This window comes from Aulonocara sp. 'chitande type north' Nkhata Bay, linkage group LG2 (genome assembly GCF_057382095.1).
Source record: "Aulonocara sp. 'chitande type north' Nkhata Bay isolate Kocher_YH1m ecotype deep benthic linkage group LG2, A_spYH_male_GT1.1, whole genome shotgun sequence".
NCBI lineage: Eukaryota > Metazoa > Chordata > Actinopteri > Cichliformes > Cichlidae > Aulonocara > Aulonocara sp. 'chitande type north' Nkhata Bay.
Genome location: NC_141345.1, coordinates 36,297,209 through 36,317,515, shown reverse-complemented (window position 1 = coordinate 36,317,515; position 20,307 = coordinate 36,297,209). Strand labels below are relative to the sequence as shown.

The 20,307-nt window shown below is 40.5% G+C and overlaps 1 protein-coding gene across 1 annotated transcript in view; it reads right to left on the bottom strand.

Annotated features, from left to right (window-relative positions):
* LOC147338348 (alpha-1,3-mannosyl-glycoprotein 4-beta-N-acetylglucosaminyltransferase B) overlaps positions 1 to 20,307 on the bottom strand; it is a 33,980-nt gene that overhangs the window by 11,722 nt on the left and 1,951 nt on the right. Inside the window, exons 2-11 of the mRNA XM_086261202.1 lie at positions 16,141 to 16,314; positions 14,327 to 14,455; positions 13,759 to 13,892; positions 12,535 to 12,581; positions 11,824 to 11,937; positions 10,611 to 10,686; positions 9,985 to 10,099; positions 9,750 to 9,880; positions 9,256 to 9,363; positions 1,950 to 2,143 (exon numbers count right to left, since the gene is read on the bottom strand). Coding sequence (XP_086117328.1) covers positions 1,950 to 2,143; positions 9,256 to 9,363; positions 9,750 to 9,880; positions 9,985 to 10,099; positions 10,611 to 10,686; positions 11,824 to 11,937; positions 12,535 to 12,581; positions 13,759 to 13,892; positions 14,327 to 14,455; positions 16,141 to 16,314 — 1,222 coding nt within the window. The remainder of the gene's footprint in view (positions 1 to 1,949; positions 2,144 to 9,255; positions 9,364 to 9,749; positions 9,881 to 9,984; positions 10,100 to 10,610; positions 10,687 to 11,823; positions 11,938 to 12,534; positions 12,582 to 13,758; positions 13,893 to 14,326; positions 14,456 to 16,140; positions 16,315 to 20,307) is intronic.

Genomic DNA, 20,307 nt, shown 5'->3' with positions numbered 1-20,307 from the left:
CTGTGGTCTATTCTTAGATCCACTAGTCAATAAGGATTGTTGTTATACGTTGTGTCCTTCTCCTATATGTTCTTCCAGTATTGCTCCGTCTCCAGACTCTATGGGGTTGTTCTCACATTGCTTCCCTACTACTGAGAGTACAGCTTGGATAGTTCAGTGGGGCAGGGCTGGTTTATTCTCCTGGGTCCTATCGGTCTTGTTCAAGCAGTTAGCCAAGGCTTTGAGTCTTTGTTTGACTGTCTCTAAGGCCTCAGGTAGTGGCAGTTTGTTGTACAACAATCTGCCACTACAATCTTCATTAATCCTTTCTGCCATTCTGATAGTTGGCTAACCTCCCTCCATGCAGCCTTGATTTCCAGTTTTCCATGGAGGGTACGGCTCCTTGTAGCCGTTGTTCATCTTATAGTCAAGCATCTGAATGATCACCAGTATCGGGGAGTAACGGAATACATGTACCGCCGTTACGTATTTAAAATACAAACTATGAGTAACTGTATTTCGTTACAGTTACCATTTAAAAAGGTGGTATTCAGAATACAGTTACTTTGCTGAAATAAAGGGATTACACGGCGGTCTTTTCCTGTTTCATATGTTCGGCTATGCCCTCTCTATTTTTGGTTTCCACGCCCCAAACAAAACACGCATTAAGAGGCTCTAATGTCTGTGTCTCAATCTCGCCGCCCATGTCACCACTGCTTGCAGCAGCATAATGACGTGAAGAAATACGTTAAAGAATTATTCACAAAAATGATTTAATATGAAGGCAGAGTGTTACAGGCATCGCCCTAAAGCATGCAGCCTGATGGGCAGTGTAGTCCGTGCTGCAGGGAGGATGGACTGCCATACCCGTTATGTGTCTGTGAGCGAGGGAGGGAGAAAAAGGAAAAGTACGAGCTGTCACCGAGCAGAAACGGGAGCTGGAAGCATGTAAATATAATAATAACCACTGCAGCCAAGAAGAGAGCCTGACGAGCCCAGCTGTAAGTAAGCTGTTAAGACTCGACTGTACGCTGTGTTCGTGTTTTCCTCTGAAACAATAAGCTCCATTGGAGCAGCCTTTCAACGCCTCTTTCTAAAACTTGACCCAGACAACAAAGTAAAGCTAGTTTTCGGCTATAAGCCCGACGTATTAGCCAGAGGTCCCTTTACTACGGTTCGGAGCCGCGGACCTGTTTTATATACGCGAGGAATAGTTTTCTATACGAGATCGCTGCAAATATATTCAGATTTAAAAATCTAGTTGGTATTGATATGGAGAGTAACCTTCAGTAAAAGTAATAAATCACACAGCAATAGTACATTCATGTAGTTGTAAAAAGCAAGATAATATATTAAGTAATCCAAAGTATTCAGAATACGTTACTGTCACTGAGTAACGTAACGGAATACGTTACAGAATACATTTTGGGGCATGTAATCTGTAATCTGTAGTGGAATACATTTTAAAAGTAACCTTCCCAACACTGATGATCACTGTTGCTGTGGTGTACATCAGTCACTTTCAGTAATGGTCACAGTAGGGATTGTTTCTAATGCTGCATTCACATCGTCTAGTAGACTTTCAGAGGGTACTTCATGTTTTCCAGCTTAGCCATGACCTTCACTTTCGGGTCAGCTGCTCTCACATTCAACACCTTCGACGCACCAGTTGCTATTAGGGCTTGGTACCCAATCTCTGAGGGTGGTGATAATGACATTTCCCCCTGACCCAACATCCTAGCTCTGCCTTGCCGCAGCATTTGTGCTGTACCTTGTCATCCTCTAGCTGCTGCTTGTTTCATGCGTGTGTATGAATGAAAGCAGTTTGTAAAGCAGTTTAATGTGCAGACTGGGTCACCATCATTTGTGTTTTTGTCCTCTTCTTTTCTTCTTTTTTTTTTTTTTTTTAAATAGAAAACATTCATTTGCAAAATTTACAGAATGTATGGAAAATAACTAAACAAACTAACCCAGAAGTGTAGACTGGCTGGGAGAAGTTGAAGAGGATGTAGTCACCCTGGAGGGGAGTTATTGCCCAGAAGAAATCTCGTCCTTCGTAAGCACTTTTCAAACTGTGCGTCTGGTAGTGTTTCAAAGTGCTGCTCACCTCTGCAGGTGGGTTATTGTGAGCCTTGTACAGCGTCTGCTTCCCAAAGTCTTTGTCCTGAAGTGGATAAGAGAAAGAAGAGAAAAATATCTTTGCACATACCACAGCACATCCACAGGCGAGAACACTTAACAGAAGGCCGCTGAAGGCCCCATCCAAAGTTGTGTTTCTTAATGTTTACAGGCCTCCCAAATACTGCACAGACTTTTTTTAATGACCTCAGTGAACTGCTGTCTGTGATCTGTGTTGATTTTGACTGTGTAATTATTGCTGGGGATTTTAACATTCATGTGGACAACCCTCAGGACAAAGGGACTAAAGACCTGAGTAACACTCTGGGCAACTTTGGGCTGACTCAGCATGTAACAGAGGCCACACATAATAGAGGACACACTCTTGACCTACTGATCTCCAAAGGCCTGAGCATTTCAAAGGTTACTGTGTCTGATGTGGGCCTGTCTGATCATTACTGTGTTTTCTTTGAAAGTAAAATCTCAGCCCACACAAATATATCAACAGCAGTGATCACAAAACGGTGTATAACTGAACACAGTAGTGCAATTTTTAACCAGGTCTTCCCATTAACACCTGGCCTGTCCAGAGGGTCAGTCAATGAGCTCGTCAATAGCTTCAATGCTAACATGTTAAATGTAATGGACACTATTGCTCCCATTAAGGTGAAGGTTATCTCTGGAAGGAAAAAGTCTCCATGGAGAAACTCCACACTGGTGAAAAATGAAAAAAGAGAGTGTAGGAAAGCTGAGCGCAGATGGAGAAAAACAAACCTCCAGGTTCATTATGACATTTATAAAGAGAAACTTCACAATTATAATTTACAACTGAGGAATGCAAGGAGGTCCTACTTCTCTGACATCATCACTAAAAACAGCCATAATGCTCGGGTCTTATTTTCTACAGTTGACAGGCTAACAAACCCTCCTGTGTCAGTGGCAGCTGAACTTCATTCGACCATGGCCTGCAATGACTTTGCCAAATTCTTCACAGAAAAAATCCAAAAAATTAGACAAGCAATTGGTACATCAACAGCAGATCCAGGATATGTACTGTGTCCACCAAAAACTGTTTAAACACCATGAAACAGTTTCACCCGATTAACAGCAAAGACCTGGAGGACATCTTAGGTCAACTGAACTCCTCCTCCTGCTGTTTAGATGTCCTGCCAACAAGTTTTTTCAAAAAGGTCTCAAAGACTTTAGAGTCAGACCTGTTACAGATCGTCAACTTTTCTTTATTATCAGGTGTGTTTCCAGAACCACTAAAAACTGCTGTAATCAAACCTATACTGAAAAAGGACAATCTTGACAAGACACAAATGAACAACTACAGGCCGATCTCAAATCTCCCATTTTTAAGTAAGATCATTGAAAAAGCAGTTTCTCAACAGCTCAGTTACTTCTTAAAACAGAATAACTGCTACGATGCCTTCCAGTCAGGTTTTAGACAGAACCACAGCACTGAAACCGCTCTGACCAAAGTGTTTAATGACATATGTCTGAATACAGTGGAAAAATGTCAGTCCTAGTTTTACTGGATCTCAGTGCAGCATTTGATACAGTTGACCACAACATATTACTCAAACGACTGGAGAACTGGACAGGTCTTTCAGGAACTGTACTAAACTGGTTCAAAACATACGTAGAAAACAGGAAATACTTTGTATCAATAGGTAACTTCACATCTGAGCAGACAAGTATCACATGTGGAGTTCCCCAAGGTTCCATCTTGGGACCCCCTCTGTTTAACATCTACATGCTCCCACTGGCACAGATTATAAAGAACAACAAAATAAACTATCACAGCTATGCAGATGACACACAAATATATATCACAATGTCACCAGGAGACCGAGGCCCTGTACAGGCTCTTGGTAAATGCATTGAGGAAATCAATGACTGGTTGTGCCACAATTTTCTCCAGCTAAACAAAAACAAAACTGAAGTAATAGTCTTTGGCGCCAAAGAAAAACGATTACAGGTCACCAGAGAACTTCAATCTATACATCTAAAAACCACAAACCAGGCGAGAAATTTGGGTGTAGTGATGGATGCAGACCTAAACTTAGAAAAACACATTAAGACAATAACAAAGTCAGCTTACTATCACCTCAAGAATATATCAAGGATAAAAGATCTGATGTCTCAACAGGACCTGGAAAAACTAGTCCATGCATTCATCTTTAGTAGGCTTGATTACTGTAACAGCATCTTTACAGGTCTACCTAAAAAAAATCAGTCAGACAACTACAGCTCATTCAGAACTCTGCTGCTCGAGTCCTCACTAAGACCAAAAAAGTGGACCACATCAGTCCAGCTCTGAGGTCTTTACACTGGCTGCCTGTCCGTCAGAGGATAGACTTTAAAGTTCTGATGCTGGCCTATAAAGCTCTGAATGGTTTAGGACCAAAATACATCAATGACCTCCTGACCCAGTATGAACCTTCCAGATCCCTCAGGTCATCTGGATCCGGTCTTTTATCAGTTCCCAGAGTCAGAACCAGACACGGAGAAGCTGCATTCAGCTTTTATGCTCCTTATATCTGGAACAAACTCCCAGAAAGCCTCAGATCAGCTGAAACACTCAGTTTATTTAAATCCAGGTTGAAGACTCACCTGTTCTCAGCTGCATTTGAATAAAGCACCAAATCCACACTTTAAGCTTAAATTTCAAAACTTACATTTAAACTACTGATTTTATCTACTGTTCTGATTTTATCTGTTTTGATTTTATATACTGTTGTTTGTTTGTTTGTTTGTTTTTTGTTAATTAGTTAGTTTATTTGCTTGTTTTAATCAATTTTAAATCATGCTTTTTATTTGTTCTTGTTTCTAATGTCTCTGTAAAGCACTTTGAATCACCTTGTTGTTGAATTGTGCTATACAAATAAACTTGCCTTGCCTTAACAACATGAATGAATGATTCTGGGTCAATTCAAAACACATACAGTTAAAATGCTAAAGCTGCACATTCACATTATATGCCAGTGTTCATGTTAAATCAGGCTGTGCTGTCATGTAGCTACTCCATGACAAACACCATCATTCTTTCACACTCATCTCAGTCGCTTTCTCTTGTCTTGAACTCTATTGTCAGCTAAGCAAACAGCAGATCAACAACATTTTTTCTGCTCAGGTTAAACTGTACGGCTGATCCTATAGGGCCTTGGAGTTGACGTCACGCCGCAATGCACTGTGGGAGCGCGGCACCATTTCAGCAGGCCACGAATCAAAACAACCACACTGTGTTGGAAGGAAGATTGCTACGAACCACACTTAAAAGCAGCTCAAAATAAAAACGACGGTATAGAGACAGATTGCGTCCGGATGCAAAGACACGGTACTTGCAAAAAAAAGCGTGCACTGGAAATGTGGACCCGTATGAAATAACGACAGTGGAGTAGAAACACTAGGCCAACCGCTATTGACTTACGGTGTGTCCACACCGAACAGAGCGTCAGGTTTACATGTAAAGTCAATGGAAAAGTGCGATGACACGTGATTGCGGGTCCCGCGAAAATTCCGAAGCAGATTTGCGTCGCGAAAACACGTGAAACGCGCGTCAGTGTAGCGCGTCTGGCGCGTTTGACTCGCAAACAAACCCAGTTTTTGTGTTGCATTTTGTGCATACGCGCGTTTCGCGTCTACCGCTCGAGTTGGAAAAATCTGAACTCCAGCGTCAAATCGCGCCGCGACAACCAATCAGGAGCCTGGTGACGTGGCTCTGACCTAGGTCAAAGGGGCAGATCCAGCCAAAGCCCTTCATTCTTCAATGGAGGGATAACCCATAATGTTGTATTTAGGGGGTCTACATTTGTGCCTGAAGTGCATTGCCATGTAAATAATTAGCATTTACTGAATATGTACTTACTAAGTAACACTGTTCAAAAGTTGAATAAAGAAACAAATAAATGTTTGCCTTTAATTAAAACATCACATCAGTTACAATGTAGAATCAATGTATAGTTTACAAATGACAAAATGTTCACATAAAATCATGAGAGCATTTAAATAATATCACCCGCTGCTAGCATTCTGTCTCTTTTGAAAACTTATCTCTACATATACAGCACAAGACTTTTGAGAGTATTTAACAAGAGCATTTCCCCTGGTTTTACTACCACACTGGGGCACATGTTCACCAAAACCTTCACCATCTTATCCAGAAGGGTCACCTCTTCACCCTCACATGGAAGAAGTAATCTGAGTGGCCTGGTGGTGTGTAGCATGTGGTTTGAAGCAGGGATTTCGTAGTGCCCCATGTGTAGCGCTGGAACCCAGTCAGGATTTGTTTCATCCGTTTCATAGACTGGTTTGCTGCAATAATGACAAACAATTAGCAACTCTATAAAGAAAATGTATATAATAATTATAATTCTATAACTGTTTATAACTTGCATAGTTCATATTTCTGTATAGTTTTCATATTTATATCCTGTTCATAGTCTGTACATACTTATAGTTATAGCATATTCATAACATACCTTCATACTGTGTACACTGTAACATACCCATAATTGACCCATATTTTGTACCCTCATACCTATAACAGACCCGTTTCTGTAATATAGCTATATTATGGCTAAAGCCCTTCTGGATGGATGCAAACTGCATTTCGTTGCCTGTACTTGTGACATGTGCAATGACAATAAAGTTGAATTCTATTATATATATATATATATCTACAAAATCACTCATTAGGATGTTTGTTCTAATTTGCTACGACCTCAGAGCGCATTGAAAATACAACTATTAGGCTATAAAGAGTAATATGAACTTATTTAGATCTTACCTGAATGAAAATGTCTGGAGCACCAACAGATATCTGGAGATGGAAGAGAACTGGATATCAGCTCATCTCACAGCTGCTATCCAGGCTAGACGCCTTCTTTCGGTAACATCCGACACATGAGCTCCCTCATGCTGCTTCCAGGTGGGGAAATGATAAAAACAGAGCCAATTTTCTAGCTTATTCCCTTCCCGATCGTGCGATCTAACATTACAACCGACAACACAGCAAGTGCGAACCACTGCTGATGCTTTCGCTCCTTTGTTTGGCCTGCTAAAATGGCGCCTCGGCGGTCACGCCCCCTCCCGTGACATCACGCTCCAAAGCCTTGAAGTGTTTCACAGGAATGCTTTTCATTGCTCAGCTGTCACACCTTATTTAACTCTACTAGTTTCACAGGTAGTTCACAGAGCTGTTTTACCACCCTGTTCACCTTTAGCCTTCTTCTGTTGTTTAAGTCACGTTTGACACATTTCCTGGTTCATATTTGTAAAACAGGTTTTAAATATTTAAATCTGAAAAATATTTTACAAGTTTTCAATAAAGGCCTACTAATGTAACAGAAGAAAAGATGACTAGAAAAGCACCTTCTCTTTTACTCCCACTCAGGTGTCCTGACACCATTACCACCAGATTCTAGTAATATGCAACCCCTGCACATGTGACCCTTGAACCTCGTTATCAAATTACAGTTCAGATTACAGATTACAGTTCAGCGTTTAACACAATAGTGCCCTGCAGACTGTTCACAAAGCTCAGGGATCTGGGACTTAACAGCCGTCTGTGTGCATGGGTGTTGGACTTCCTCACTGGCAGAACTCAGGTGGTGAGGGTGGGCAGGTGCTTCTCCAACAGCATCACCATCAACACAGGAGCACCTCAGGGATGTGTCCTCTCGCCACTGCTCTACTCCCTCTACACTTCAGACTGTGTGGCCACCCACGGCTCCAACACCATTGTGAAGTTTGCTGACGACACAGTGGTGTTGGGTGCCATCTCCAACAACGATGAGGCGGCCTACATGGATGAAGTGAAGAATCTGGCATCGTGGTTCGGGAACAGCTGTGTGAAGGACCAAAAAGCTCTCCAGAGAGTGATCCGTACAGCAGAACGCTGCTGCAGGATTGCTCTCCCCCCGCTTCAGGACACCTACACCAGGAGATGCCGGACTAGAGCAGCGCAGATACTGAAGGACCCGTCCCATCCAGGCAACAAACTGTTCCAACTTCTGCAATCTGGTAGAAGGTTCCGCATCTTCCGGGCAAGGACAGAGAGACTCAAGAGGAGCTTCTATCCCCAAGCCATCCGTGCCCTAAACACACACACCCGCCCACTCACATCATCTATAATTGACTGAGACAGGACTCTCTTCCAGACACTAAACCAAGGCACAACGTACATTTCAATTCCTTTAATTTTAAATATGTTTATATTGTCTATCCTGTAAAATAGTCAGATGTCTATTCATATTAATGTACAGAATTCACCTGCTTGCTACTACTACTGCACATTCACCCAGTGTATATACTATATATATATATATATATATATATATATATATATATATATATATATATATATATATATATATATATATATATATATATATATATATATATATATATTTATTTATATATATACTTATACTTGTATAACTATGCATGTGACAAATAAAGAACCTTGACTTCCAGGAAGGAACACCAAGCTCTGTTTGTGTGTTTACAAGGACCTTCTTCAAGCCTTCTCTCTCTGTAAAATACAGGTTGGCAGACATCTGTGGAGTTCTATTTATTCTAAAGGTCGCTCGCAAGGAAAAACACAATCATGAGTAAATTATCAGACAATTACATTCGTCAAACATAAATTCAATAACCCATGAAAAATTAAAATGAGCAGTCATGTGTACAAAGAAGCCATAAGACAGACTACGGCAGATTCATGCTTTTGGATAACTCTGCTTTCAAAGCAGTAAAATTTGAATTTGAACTATTAAATCTGGTTCTTTTGTATTCTTTACGGCCAAGAAAGACACAGCTCAGAAGTGGTCCTTTTACTTTAAAAATGATCTCTATTTTACATATCCTTGATATGGAGACCTGAACACAAAACACACAACCCCAGGTCTGAAGCACAAACGGAGGTATTTATATACTTGCTCTCTACATCACACCACTATAAGTTTCAATCAAAGACTCTGCTTAGTTTCACTTTCCGGCTGCAAAAGCTTGCTCTGCAAAAGCATGCAGTTCCCTGTCAGTGCTTTTTGGCACAGACTGTACTCAGAGTTAGGCCTCTCTTATATTAAAACAATATAATCAGCAAATACGCATTCGGATTATATATTCAAACCCCAACAGAACTCTCACCTTCAGATGCTGCAGTTTCCCGGGCAGAGAAGAGTGGAGACCAACATGCTGAAAGAGGGAAGGCTTGTACCTCTGCTTGAGTAGTGCCTTCTGCTCTGTGCAGTGTTTCTATATACAATATGAGAACATGTGAGTTTGAAACGCACTGTAAAAGCTGCTCTTTACAACAACAACAAAAAAAACAAGCAATAGGAAAAAATGTACTGTTCAATGCTTTCTCAGTACTGGAAATACCATGCTTTGTATAGACAAGAGGTGTCATCTACATAGAGTGTGTAGAGTCTGAGTCCCAGATCTATTTAACCACAGATTTATTTAGAGATTTATGCTCCATTTTAACAAAAATCCTCAACAACAACGTGTTTTTTCTTATTTGTAGGGCTGTAACAAACAGCAAAGTGTGTAAAAAAAAATAATGAAGTGGTCTGACTCTTTCCCAAAACACAAATGAATCTATACTTTACATTTCTTGACTCTTGATATAACTGACTTACATCATCTTTCTCGGGGTTGCAAACCTTCACCCACAGAATGTGATCCAGCAGCCAGTCAATAGGTTTGTCTCTGTGAAACATGAGGAAGAACTCGGCGATCATTGGGAGGTCCCGGGTGCGAAACAACTTGCCTGGAGAATCACACATACACACAAATGCATTCGTGTAATATTACCTAAAAAAATCCACACACACACACACAAAAATTACTTCAGTATTTTACACAAAAGCACACCTATAAATCCAAGCTGGGAGAACTCAAGGTAGAGCCATGGCTTTGAAGCTTCGTTTGTGGCGTAGGCCTTCATCTCGTCATAGTAGCCCGACTTAGCAACAACATCATCCTCTAACTGGAAATCAACAGACAACAAATAATAATTTGCTCCTTTATCCTTTTTCTTAGTTATCCTAAACGTAACAGGACTCTGTGCTGCACTTAGGCATTCGACCACACATTTTAGATCTGCTTAGCTTGTTAAAAACAGACGTGTCAGGAAGTAGACACTATTTATAAAAAGTTTAAACATAAGCACAGCTACAGCCCAATCAGACCACTCCTGGTGAAAAGGAGAAAGAGTTTACAACAGGCTATCATTTCAGACTTTTGTATTTCACATTTCTGTGATGTCATCTTTGGGTCTTCTGTAAGCATTTATAGTCTGAGCTCATCTGCAGTGCCCCTACCCAGACAAGCAATGTGAAAGCGAAAGATATAGAAGGAAGAATTATAACATACAAAGCTACTCTGGCTGATATCACAAACAAATAAATGGTGCTAAAAATAACTTTCCTGAAACATGATATGCAAAACACAATAGAAATAAGGTGTTTAATAAATAATAACTAAAGTCTGACCCTAACCTGAACATAAAACGTTCCTTTGTCTTGAGCGTAGAGCATGAGGAAGCTGAAGTCCAGATTCTGTTTTGTTCGCCATCTAAAATCAAACAAGAAGCACAAATATAACCCGAGCAGAAATTCACTCACCTTTTTGGTTTTGGTACTCACTGTGTGTTTATACACCACTCTGCATTCAATAAATAACAGTTTATTGTTTAACACACCAAACACATTATAAGTCTCCTACTCTTCATCATTTATTTATTAGGTTATGTAGTGTATATGTTGGTTTTGTGTCCTCTGTGCCACTGCAGCAGCACCTACTCTATTTTCTGCACTATAAGGCGCTCTTAAAAATCCTTTAATATTCTCCAAAATCAACAGTGCGCCCTATAATCTGATGCGTCTTATGTATGAATTCTGGTTGTGCTTACTGACCTTGAACCGATTTTATGTGGTACATGGTGCTCAAAAATCTGTCAAAAAATGTTTTAGTACGACTTTGGTTGCTACGAAGCCGCACAACTTGATGGATTGTTGGAGCATTACGGCTACCATAGGCAGGAGCCTCGCGCAGTAATCTGGGTCCTAAACTCCGTCATCCTCAGGTCCCAAAGTCAAACAAACACTGCAGCATCACTGAGAGTTAAAAACTGTCTAAATTCTTTCATCTTTAATAAAATGATCAGCGTTCCTGCTTTACCAGGTGTAACAATTAAGTTTAACATCCAGGCATCCATGAACACAGAATGTATTAAATTTAACGGAGTTAGAAGTTAGCAGGAAGTTAGCTCGCTAGCTTCCACCTAAACATGATATAGCATGTTCTGACTGACAGATTTGTGAGAAAATTCAAACGTACAGCTCTGCTATCACTTCCAACATAAATGAAACTAAACAGCAGTGACGTTTGTAGCATTACTAAAGTTCGGCTACCTGGTATATAATGTTGTGCTACGTGATCGCTGGCGACACAGCTATGCTAGCATAACATAAACACAGTGAAGCTGGAGGATGAACGCTAACTTTTTTTCCCCACTCGACAAAAATGTTAATGCGAAGGTTCCCGATGGTTATGGACAAATGCAATTGCATGGCAGGATTCTGTAATGTATAATCTGGTGCGCCTTATGGTCCGAAAAATACGGTAAAAAACACTTCAGAATTACCATCACTGACAAAACATTTGTAGCATTTCGAGACTGCATCATGTGATTTTGTATATGCACCGTACTTGACTCTTTCTTTGGAGTCTCCAAAAGTCTCCTTAAGGCTGGCGAAGTCAGGGTAGTAATACTGTGAAGGAGAGATGACCTCCAGCAATCCAGACTGCACCTCCTTGGGAAAACTGCAAAGAATGAGCTAGTTAACTGCAGAGATCAACATCAAGATACAAAGGAAATAATAGACATTCTTTGTTAGTATTTAGAGGTTAATCAAACAGTTATGTGTATGCTAACAAAATATGTAATAACAAGTCTTATGAACTGTAGGGCGTTTCATTCTCACACTTTACCTAGCTGTCCTGAAAAGTTCTTCCTAAATCACAGATCAAACATTGTATTTGACCAACAGGCGTTTAGGTTAATCAGAGAACAAATTCCTGAAAACATATGCTGGGAACCAACTTTCACACTTTCCCGTTGCCGGGAGGAAGAGCAGCAACAACATTAAAAACCTGTTTTGTGGCAGCTTTTGTTAGCATGTAGTAGAGGCTAATGTAAAGCATCAGTGCACATAGACTACACTGAAGCATTTGCGTAAACAGAAATGTAATCAGGCGTTTCCAGTTCCATTTTACCAGAACATCTAATTGAGTTCAAAAAAATGAATGAATGTATGAAGATAAGTTACTGCAAGCAATAAAGAGCATGAAACTTAAGTCTAACGTGAACACTGATACAACAGAGAAACTGCCCCATGGGAGGCAATCTAGCTCACTTACTTCTTCATGATGGTCTCTGCTACACTGTTCACATAGTCTAAGTTTGTCTGAAAGACAGAGAGAGAGACAGGACTGGGTCAGTGATGGGGAGAGGGGGCATATTTGACTGAATTAATATAAAACTTGAGCTCCTCGAGGCTTTTGCAACAATGAATACACGCTGGTGCTCTTACAGACTGAGACTGTAAGTCCTTTGAAGGCCAGACATATTATCAGTTTCAGTTTGGGGGTTGATAAAGACTCGTTGTGTTCCTGTTTATAGTTTTTGTTACTCACAAAAAAAAAAAAAAACAATAAAAGAAAACCCCAAAGATGAGCAGGTATGAAAATCGTTAGGTGTTCATGTGTCCTTTCTCTCAGATGTCTAGCAAACAGCACATTATAGTCCATATGCAAGAGCACTCTCAGTGAGTCAGACTGACATCAGAAAAAAGTTCTTTAGTGGCACTGTATAACAGCTGTGTGTCACATCTCACCCAATATGTAAATCAGCATGTGGGAGCAAAGAAGGAAGCAAAGGTCATTCTGGTCCTGAATACTTATTTATGGTATTTATTTATGATTTATTATAATTTATGACATGCAATTGAAATTAATGGTTTGCAGTAGGGAACAATTTACCTTGTTCACCACTAAATTATGGTGTTTGAGTTCAGGAGTGTTATGAGGTCAGGTGCATTAGGATAGGCTAACAAACACTGATGTGCCTTAGGTAAGCCAAGCCAGCTGCTACACTGCATATCAAGGAATTTATTATAGGCAAGCTAAAATTAGCTAGCATAAACTGGAAAGGAAAAAAAACAACTTTAATCCAATGAAGCCCATCTGAGTGAGAGGGGAAAACCACATCCCCACAATGTGAAACTTTTACCACTGTGCTTGAGATTTGGTGGTTGTTTTTTAAAGTTATCAGCTAACTTTATAAATTAACCACCACCACATGAATGCACCGTAGCTAAGTTACATGTAGCTGGCTAACTATAACTTAGCATAATTGCATCGCAGCAGAAATTAAAGTTATATAGCAGGCCAAATTACTTCACTGGCTAACATAACTCTTCTTAGTAACTTGTGTTTAATATGAAACTACACTGTGTCTAGCAGGAAATGATCCAATGATTCAAAGCAAAGATATAAATAACTTACATTTGTTTTGTAAAGTAACAGCAAACTTACGGACAGTTAGCCAGCTAGAGTGTGTGTGTGTGTGTGTGTGTGTGTAACCTCAGCAACAAAGACGATGATGAGGAGATCCTGGCACTGTGATGAAGTCAGGCTAAATAGCAGAGAGCTAAGCGTGTTGACCAGGTAACTTTGCTTGTCACGCTTCACAGTGGGAATGCCAAGCACCACGGACACTGAGAGATGACAGGATAGAGAACCAGAGAAAAACTATAGTCACTGTCTGCTTCCATTAGCACAGCAGATGTAAAACTGACTATCCCTTATTTGACTCTTGCATTCACTTTATTTATTTATTTATATACACATATACATATATATATATACAGTCAGTGCGCCCCAGGGTGGCTGTGGCTACAATGTAGCTGCCACCACCAGTGTGTGAATGTGTGTGTGAATGGGTGGATGACTGGATATGTAAAGCACTTTGGGGTCCTTAGGGACTAGTAAAGCGCTATACAAATACAGGCCATTTGCCATACACACACACACACACACACACACACACACACACACACACACACACACACACACACGCACGCACATAATCCTACCAAGATTCATTGAATAGTAGGGCTGTGCATTTTTATTAAATGTGAGGGCTTCATACCTCCACGACGTCCCTGTCCCAGCACTACATTAGGTACAAGGCTGCCCGGATGGAGTCTGAGGTGGGGCATGAAAATGTAAATATTGGGCTGAATGAATGTTTGCAAGCCTGTAGGTTGCTTTTCTGTTTCTGTAAACACAAAGAAAAAGGGATAGAGGCATGTGGTGTTATAGTTAGCACAGTTAGCACACAACATGCTAATAGGCCAGGTAAAAATATATGATTAACTTTCATATGTATTTTGTTTCCTATACATACAGGAAACTAAATAAATAGGAATTATGGCAGACAGACAAAATTTGAGACCTGTGCTCCTGTGTCAACCATCAACTGCAACTTCTGTAGATAAACTGCCCGTGGTACATTACACAGAGAGAAACCTGGGTGATCTCCTTATGTTTTACAAGTCAAATGACTTAGGTCCACATTTCTTTTGATTGTGTGGAAATGCTTAAACAAAGTACAGTTTCAGCTAGAGGTCTCTGTTGTGACTTTTTTTTTTCTTCATTAAGCCAAAAAACACCAATTTAATTAACCAGATTCAGAGAAATCCTAGAAATACTGTGTATTCACCATTGCATGAACACTGACATTTTAACCCTGGAGAAACCATGGGGTCAAATTTGACCCCATGGTTTCCTAGTAAACCAATGGGGTCAGAGCCGACCCCATTGGTTCTCCAGGGTTAAGAAACATTTACAAAGTTTTAATAGGGTTGAGGTCAGGGCTGTGGCAAGGCCATTCTGAAAGAATAATGTTAGCCTGCTTCCATTCTAAAAGCAGCTTTGCTGTGTGTTTGTCCTGTTTGAACATTTAATTGTGTCCAAGTTTCAATCAACTAGCTCTTCATCTGATGTTACGTTAAAGAATTTAGAGCTAGTCCTCCTTCATTGTTCCGTCCACTTTGTGCAATGTTCCACTACCACTGGTGTCAAAAAAGCCCCAGAGCATGGAACCGTCACCACCATGCTTCACATTTGGCTTTACTGTTTAGGTTTGAAAGCCTCACCTTTACTCCTCCAAACATACCTTTGTCATTACAGCCAGATAGCGCAAGCTGCAAATTCCAGTCAAGCTCGAAGGGATCAGTTTTAGAGCAGAGGCCTTTTTTCTTGGCACGCCCTCCGTCCACAGCAATATAAAACTAACTTCAGTTCGGCAGGCTTGAGCCTCGTTGGCCTTTGAGTTGTTCTGAACCAATTTCCTCTCATCTGAGAGTGACACTTTGGGTCTTCTTCCAACTGAATAATCTGTACCAACTTACAGTTGTTTGAATTCATGACCTTGGAACCTCCAGTTGCTTAAAAAATGTCTCCAACAGATCTTCCAAACTACAATTTTTCCCCTTAGATCTTCGCTGAGTTACTTGGCCTATTATTCAGTCCAATAAATGCCATCAAACAGTGCAGTCGAACGAACTGCCAGTTTGAGTCAATCGTGATCACTAATAAGAAATGAACAGGCCTTGGCAAGTTCAAAGATGCTGTAGAACTTTAGCACCACGATTGTCTTTTTTATTGTTTTTTATCATTCTTATTACAAAGTTAAGAAATCTGTGTTTAAAGTTGAGTCCAGTGTTGCCTTACACATAAAAGAATGATTCCCAGTGAGTGGAGAATAGCATTGGTCAGTACATGCTATCCAGCATGGACTGTGTTCAGTGTTTTCAGCTTTAGGTCTGTTGATGCTGTGTACTGTATCCATGTAGTTATCTTTTTTGTTTCTAATATCTTGCTCTTATGACGCATTTCCAAAGACATTTGCCTTTATTCAAAGTCATAAAAACAAATAGTGCTGGGTTCTCTGCTACCCACCTTTAAAGCCTGTCCTGTTGTGGACAGAGTAAAGATAGGTGTCGTTGCCAGTTTTGGAAAGGTTCCTTAGCTGTTCCAGGATGCTGCTGAGATCCTGACTGACCTGCCCCCCCAGCTCCTCGGCCATCAGCAGACGCTTGTACAGGATCTGCAGGTCAGGCATCACTGTTGAACCTGGATGCATACAGCAAAGTTTAAAGAGTTAAGACACACTAGTTGTCAGCAAACTGACTGCTTATCGGCTTAATTTCTAACTTAAAGTCACATCATTCCATAATAACCGCCCACCTTAAGCAGATATGTCCCTTCAGATGGTGGAAAGCCTAACTTGAGTCAACTTTCCTTATTTTATCTGAATGACCACAGAAAACAAATAAATATGCAAATCTTCAAAGAAGTTGGAATCAGTAAGCTTTTGTCATCTTTGCTTGGGAGCTGGCATTTCAGCATCTCCCCATATTTTTGTATTTCACAATGACATTCATGTTTCTAACAGACGCTTCTCTCTCTGTTTATACACCAGGCAGCTCTATTTATAGTGCAGACACGTCTGCAGCACTTGAAGAGATTCTTGTTTTCAATCACTCCAATCTCTTTGTTCAACTGCTTTCAACTCTCCGACATCAACGTTCACTCACGGAACATTTTCATGTAATCAGTTCACACTTTGTGCTTTTATCTGCCACTTTTATAAATGACAGTTGATTACTTTTGAAAGGACATGTTACACGTTCAACAATCAATTTTTTTTATATGCATGAATGACTTTGAGTTTTCCTAAGCTGTAGAGGCTCTTAGGGTCACATTAGTATTAGGGATGGGTACTGGGTTCTGACATAAATGGTAGTAACCAGACCGAAAAGCAGCGCACATTTCGGCAGAGATGGGCGGTAATGCGTTACTTGTAACGACGTAATGGGAAACTCACAGAGAAACTCGCGGATTCTTCAACTGACCGCGGCACACCTGCACCAGGGTAAACCTCCGCCTACCGCACTCCTGCTTTACAGGTGAAAATAGAGCAACAGGACCGCTGAGTCTTTGACTTTATTTATGTTCTGCTGTGTTTTACTTGCATCTATTTGAAAGACTGAGTGTAAACACAAAAAATATTTTATTTTATGTGCTGGAATGTGCAGAAAATAGCTTTAAATGTTAAACTAATTTATTCAACTCAGAGAATGGTGCATATAATAAAATTTTTGCTTGATGCATAAAGTTAAAAGATTAAAACTAATAAAACAAGTTTTAAAAAGAGACTTTTCCATTTGATTACATTTTGTATGATGGATTATGCAGAAAAAGTAGAATTGGGCTGAAAGATCTATCACTTTATCACCTCTTCAGGTTGTAAATCGTGTTTTTAAAAAGTAACTAAGTAACTAAGTAATTAATTACTTTTGAAAATAAGTAATCAGTAAAGTAACGGGATTACTTTTTTGGGGAAGTAATCAGTAATTAGTTACTGATTACTTTTTTCAAGTAACTTGACCAACACTGCATTTCGGTGCTTAATTTCGGTGCTTTTTTTTCCTGAGCTGTGATACACTTTGGATTCTAGCCAATCATTTTACGTTTCCGAGGATAGTAGGAGGGCCCAGGTACGTACGTTCTTTTAGAGCCGAGCTACAGATTAAAAATGTCCAAGGCGAAGCGGTCCAAAGTCTGGCTGTACTTCACAGCAAAAGATGAAAACTCAGCAGCCTGCAACAAGTGTTTTAAGGTGATACTGTAATACTGTCAAAGGAGGTAACACCTCGAATCTGATGAAACATCAGCTTTTTTAAAGCTGAGAAATGCACCGTACCTACTGCGGGTGTGGTCCTTGTTATCGGAGTTAGCAACATCCCCCAAAAACCCGAAGAGGAGAGTCCTGGCCCCTAGCCCTGCCAGTGTAGCAGAAATGATGATGATGCAGCAGCAGCCGTTCTTCTCTGCGTGAGTAGCTTCATATTCGTGTGTAATTTATGTTGAGTAGGCCAACCACGTTATTACATTAATGCATGTACGGTGAACTATAGCTGCAGAAAAGGCTAACATTGTTATCTTTTTACAAAAAAACAGCTAAACATGAGAGGTTTTTGGACAAAGTTTGTGTTCTCCATTCTTTAAGCACCAGCACCGTTTCAAAAGTACCGGTGTGACACCGGTATCGGATAAAACCTAAACGATACCCATCCCTTTTTTTTGTAGCGTGTAGCGTGCCCACCCCCAAGGTCCTATATGTATGTGTTATGAGAGTGTGAATAATGTGAATATCTAAGTTGTGGAATACAATTGAGGGTGGGTGAGGAGGAGTCTCATATAAGACTTTGTTTAGGCATTGTTGTAATGCAGGCTTGTAGGAACAAAGCACATCAGGTGCTCAAATTGATTAGAAGAGCACTCTGTATGTGCCTTTCCATTTAGCTTTTCTACAGCTAGCCGTATAGGTCTGCTTTTCTGTGGGCGGGTTTTGTCAACACAATACCTTCACAACAATGTAAAATGCAGCTACCCAACTTCACAGGTGTGGCTCTGGCATTAAGATGAAAGCTCTGGTATGAGAGCTCACCAGTATTGCAGCAGACTTAATGGTGTCTACAGTTATTGGAGTATTTATGATAGAACATTTACCTGCACAGCTTGAATATGTCAAAAAGAAAATCCTCAAATAATTCAAAATATACCAAATAAAGTTCTAGTATTAACTTCTGGTTTTAAACTACTATCCCACTATTAATAAAACTTTGTCAAGGTAAGGAGGAAAAAGGACAAGCCTAATGACAATGGCTCATTTCCATCAAGCGTCCCAATAAGCCACGACAGCAGCTGAGAGGAGCCCAGCTGTGAAGATACCTGTGCTTTCGCTGTTATGTTAAGATGTCTGTTGTCTGAGCTGCAGTGCCTTATTAATCATGCAAATATTATATGTTCAATAAAACTTTTGGTTTCATTAAAACTGTGTTTCAGCTTGCTAGGCCTTTACTCCCTTCTTTAAGTTGCTTGAAGACGTTTCACCTCTCATCCAAGAAGCTTCTTTAGTTCTAAGGTCAAATGGTGGAGAGTCCCAGATATAAACCTAGTGGGAGTTTCCCCCCACAGAGGGACAAAAGGACCCCTGATGATCCTCTAATCGCCTGAGCCAAGGTGTGAAACTGGGTGTGGGTCCCAATCAACCAGAGTTTCGGGTGTTCATTGTGAAACCTGGCCCCACCTTATCATGTGAATTCCTGAGGTCAGATGGCCCAGGATGTGAGTGGGCGTTAAGGCGTCTGGGGAGGGAACTCAAAACTGGATTATAGATGGCAGACAGTTGGTGTCGTAAACCCCGCCTCTGTTCAAAGATGGTCGCTCACAGTGGGCATAGATGCTTCTTTCACTCCTCTTTCAAACCATCTGTCCTCTCTGTCCAAAATGTGAACATTGGCATCCTCGAAAGAGTGACCTTTATCCTTAAGATGCAGATGGACTGCTGAGTCTTGTCCTGTGGAGGTGGCTCTTCTGTGTTGTGCCATGCAGAATCAGAATCAGAAACTTTATTGTCATTGTCATGAGAACAACGAAATTAAGAATGGTCCCCGATCATTGCATCATCCCTAGCAATATCAAAATATAAATAAAACAATAAAATTCAATAAATAAAATAGATAGAATACTTAAAATACTAATAAGATATAACAGTAAAACATTCACATACATTCCCACACACATGCTTCAGACCGTGCATAGATTAACACAAGAGTGGCGTGATGGACATTTTTTTGTAGTATTCAGATGTGTTATTGCAGTTGGATAACAGATGTGCGCTTGTGAAGTGGCTGTTTGGTCTCTCCAATGTAGAGGTCTGGGCATTCCTCGCTGCACTGTACTTTAAGAACGCCCATTTAGGATAGCCGCATGTTTTGAGTGCTTCCTTTACATGTGTGTGTTCCTTCTTTTTCCCTTCAGGCTTAGAGGGAACATGTTCTGCCCGGTGGTGTAGGGTCCTAATTACTCCAAGTTTGTGTTCCAGAGGGTGATGGGAGTCAAAGAGGAGGTACTGGTCCGTGTGTGTGGGCTTCCGGTAAATTTCGATGTTGAGTTTGCCGTTCTCTTCAATGTGCACGGCGCAGTCCAGAAAAGGCAAACAGTTGTCCTTTGTGTCTTCCCTGGTGAACTTGATGTTTTTATCCACAGCGTTAATGT